The 3,820-nt window shown below is 52.1% G+C and overlaps 1 protein-coding gene across 1 annotated transcript in view; it reads right to left on the bottom strand.

The window, feature by feature from the left end:
* Positions 1–536, bottom strand: part of PANK2 (pantothenate kinase 2) — a 33,135-nt gene extending 32,599 nt beyond the window's left edge. The window contains 2 exon segments of the mRNA XM_021716836.1: positions 1–435; positions 438–536. Of these exon segments, the coding sequence (XP_021572511.1) occupies positions 1–435; positions 438–536 (534 nt within the window).
* Positions 537–3,820: the final 3,284 nt, after the last annotated feature.

The raw sequence follows: 3,820 nt of genomic DNA, 5'->3' as shown, positions 1-3,820 counted from the left end.
CGCGGGCGCCGACGCGCTGCTCGCCCGGCGCCGCAGTGGCTCCCGCCGCCGCCCATCGGAGGCCCCGGGCGCCGACTCCCCGGTGGACGAGGCGGAGGTGGCGGAGGCCCTGCCGTGGCGCTCCATGGGCGCGCCGAGCCGGCCCGCTCCCATCCGCAGCAGCCGCCGCTGCCGCGCCAGCCAGCCCCCCAGCGTCGGACTCCTCGCCTCCTCCGCGGCAGGCCAGACGGAGCAGAGGCGCACCCTCGGCCGACCGCCTCTTCCGTTGCGCCAACGCGAGCAGGCCAATCCGAGTAAGCTGGGGGCGGCCCCCAAGGCCTCGTGCCCAATAGGCTGCCTGATTCGAGACGGATCGACCGCGCCTCGATCCAATGAGAGGCTCCCGGGACGGGGCGGGGCGGAGGGGACGGAGGAGGGGATGGAGCGGAGGAGGGGATCCGGGCTTCTGGGAGGAGGAGAAGGCGGTGTAACCGAGGGGGAGAGAGTGATGGCGCCGCCGCCCAATGGACGCGAGGGTGGAGGGGCCCTCGCCCCATCTTCGCTCCCCACCTGTCCCCCGGGTGGACTGCTCAGCGCCCCGGGACCCGGAACTCTCCCGGGACGCCGCCACGTGCCCCCGATTCCCACCCCGCGGCTCCGCGCGGTCCTCCTCCTCCTGGCTCGATCCCTTTTGCATCCCAGCAGTGCCCCCGCGGCCGCCAGTCGTTGGCAGACGGAAGGACTTGAACCGCGGCTGACCTTAGCCTTTGTCCCTCGGCCTGGTTCCGCAGCTGCTATCGAGGCCACCATCCCCTCCCCCAGCACGTTTGGGCTAAGCCTCCTCCATTCCGCCTGCGTTGGAGAGATGTTCCTGGTACCAGAAGGAATGAAAGGACTGGGGTTGGTCTCCATGGCAACTGGAAGAAAGAGGTGGGTTATAAATCCTTCGCCACCCTCCTGTGGCGAAGGAGGAGGTGTGGGAGCCGGGAAGTAGGGTTGGCCTTTTGAAGGAGAGTCTGAAGCCCCTTTCTGCGTGGTGCATTGGAGACATAGAAGGATTTGGTGGCCCTTGGAGACTAGATTTTTTTTTTTAATCATCTTGGGGGAGAGAAAATAATCATCTCCAGCCTCGAGACCCTGACTCTAACACCAAAGGCCCTTCTATGCATCCCTTCTACCAAAGGCTGTCCAAGCCTGGGATGATCCTACCTTGCTCTGTATCCCCAAGGCACTCACTCCCTCACTCAGTCAAGTTGAACTGAACTGTGGGCTAATTATTTTATAAGTGCTTCCCTGGGTGACTGTACTATCCCACAGGCAATGACTCTTATTTTCTTCACCTCTAACGACTGGACAAGAAGGTTGCTCTTCTCTTGTGCATGTTAAATACAATTCCCCTGCTCACTCCACACTAGCTCTTCTCGCTGTAACTTTGGGATAACTCTGGAAATTCCAGCTCCTGCAGGAAGCCACCCCAGATGGATCCTACAAGAACCAAGAACACCTATAGATACTCTTCTAAATCTCAGTGTCCCATGCTGCCTACCTTTCTGCCTCCTCTCCCTCCCCGCAAAAATGCGGTCCTCCTTGACCTGAGGGAGCTTCCATCCACGTGCATGAGCTCTGATAGATCATCTTGAAGAAACAGAGTCATCATCATCCCTTGGCTGCCAGGATGAATCCCAGCATCAAAACAACACCTGAAACCCAGTGCGTTTACATCCCACTTAATTCCTGCAGCAACATTTGGATGATGAGGCAATTTGTCCAGAAGCACACGGCTTACAAAATGACAGAGCCTGTTCTGAGTCTTCACTGTCTTTCGTGTGTTTGTGAATTTGCTGACAGTCTGTGGCTATCATTACATTTATCTAAAATAACAGGCAAAGCATGTACTAAAGGCAACTAGGCAGGATGTTTATAATCCTCAATCAAAAATGCAGATAATTCTGCGCCTTTGGGAGCCCGAGGTGAGTGGATTGCCTGAGCCCACGGGTTCAAGACCCGCCTAGGCGGGCAAGGCCTCATCTCTACAATAAATCAAAAAATTAGCCGAGCGTGGTAGCGTGCGCGCCTGTAGTTCCGGCTACTCGGAAGGCTGAGGCGGAAGGATCGCCGGAGCCAAGCAGGTCGAGGCTGCGGTGGCCGGGAGCGGCCACTGCACTCCAGTATGGGCGACAGAGTGAGACTCCAACTCAAAAAAAAAAAAAAATGCAGATAGGCTGGGTGCTGTGGCTTATCCCTGAAATCCCAGTGTTTTGGGAGGCCAAGGCAGAAGGATAGCTTGAGACTAGGAGTTTGAGACCAAACTGGGCAACATAGCAACACCCCATCTCTACCCCCCCAAATTTTTTTTAATTAGCTGGGCGTGACGGTGAATGCCTATAGTCGCAGTTACTAGGGAGGCTGAGATGGACAAGTCCTTTGAGTCCAGGAGTTTCAGGTTACAGTGAATTATCACTCCCACCTGGGCAACAGAGCAAGACCCTGTCTCTTTTTTTAAAAAAGGCAAATAAATTGAGCAAAAGAAACCAGACACAAAACACATCATGTATAATTCCATTTGTATGAAGTTCAATATCAGTAGAAGATGTGGGAAGTGATGATGATGGCTCCTTTTGGGAAAGAGGGAGAGAGAATAATAAGAGGAGACCAGACAGGCTTCCTTCCAGGAGGCTGGTAATGTTCTGTTTTGTTGATCTGGGTGGATTACATGGGTATATTCACTTCGTAATATTTTATCAAGCTGTTGACTTATGATTTGTGCACTTTTCTAAGTGTTACACTTAAATAAAACATTTACTTTTCTAAACAACTGAAAATGTGCCTTGGAGCAAAGTAAGGTAAACCCATGAGTAAGCTTATATTTTTTTGTTTCCAAAAAGTGAAATGAAAGTAACAATTAAATGTTTCCTTTCTCTGTGGTTATTATAATAGTTTACTTGATAGAGCTTATTCTTTGTTTGTTTGTTTTTAGTTGGAGTCTCACTCTGTCACCCAGACTGGAGTGCAGTGGCGGCTCCCGGCCACCGCAGCCTCGACCTGCTGGGCTCCGGCGATCCTTCCGCCTCAGCCTTTCAAGTAGCTGTAACTACAGGTGCGCTACCACGCCTGGCTCATTTTTTGATTTATTGTAGAGATGAGGTCTCACCAAGTTCCCCAGGCGGGTCTCGAACCCGCGGGCTCAGGCATTCCACTCACTTCAGCCTCCCACAGCACGGGATTACAGGCTGAGCCACCGAGCCCGGGTGAGAGCTTATTCTTTATCACCCTTCTCAAGTATTCACCCCTGGGGAGAAGCCAATTTTCTGGTATATACACCAGAATAAGCAGCATGGAAACATGGTGAGCATAGTGCTTCCAAGGAACTAGCCAGAGTCTAGAGGGGTAAATTGCAAATCTGGAGCCATTTCAATGAGAGAGCATCATACAGAATACTTATCCACTATGCTAGTTGCTTATTGATAGGTAAAAAAAAATTACCCTCAAACTTCAGCTTAGACAGTAATAAATATTTGTATATTATCCCAGTTTCTGTGAGTCAGGAATTCAGAGCTTTTCTGGCTCAGGGTCATTTGTAGTCAGGTGGATGGGGGTCCACTTCCAAGATGGCTTAGTCACATGGCTGGCTGTTAGCAGGTCTCAGCTCACAATGTAGGCTTCCAGAGGGCTGCTAAACTGTCCCTACAACGTGGCTGCTGGCTTCCCCTAGAGCTAGTGATGGATAAAAAAACAAGGCAGAATTTGCAGTGTCTTTTATGACTTAGACTGGGAAAATAAACTCCCTCATTTACACAATATCCTACTATTACACAGGTCAGCCTATCCAATGGTGTTTGTT

The sequence above is a fragment of the Carlito syrichta genome, unplaced genomic scaffold (genome assembly GCF_000164805.1).
Source record: "Carlito syrichta isolate Samal-C Ts95f unplaced genomic scaffold, Tarsius_syrichta-2.0.1 Scaffold309007, whole genome shotgun sequence".
Classification (NCBI taxonomy): Eukaryota; Metazoa; Chordata; class Mammalia; order Primates; family Tarsiidae; genus Carlito; species Carlito syrichta.
The sequence above is the reverse complement of the archived record's forward strand: the minus strand, read 5'-3'. Positions and strand labels throughout refer to the sequence as shown.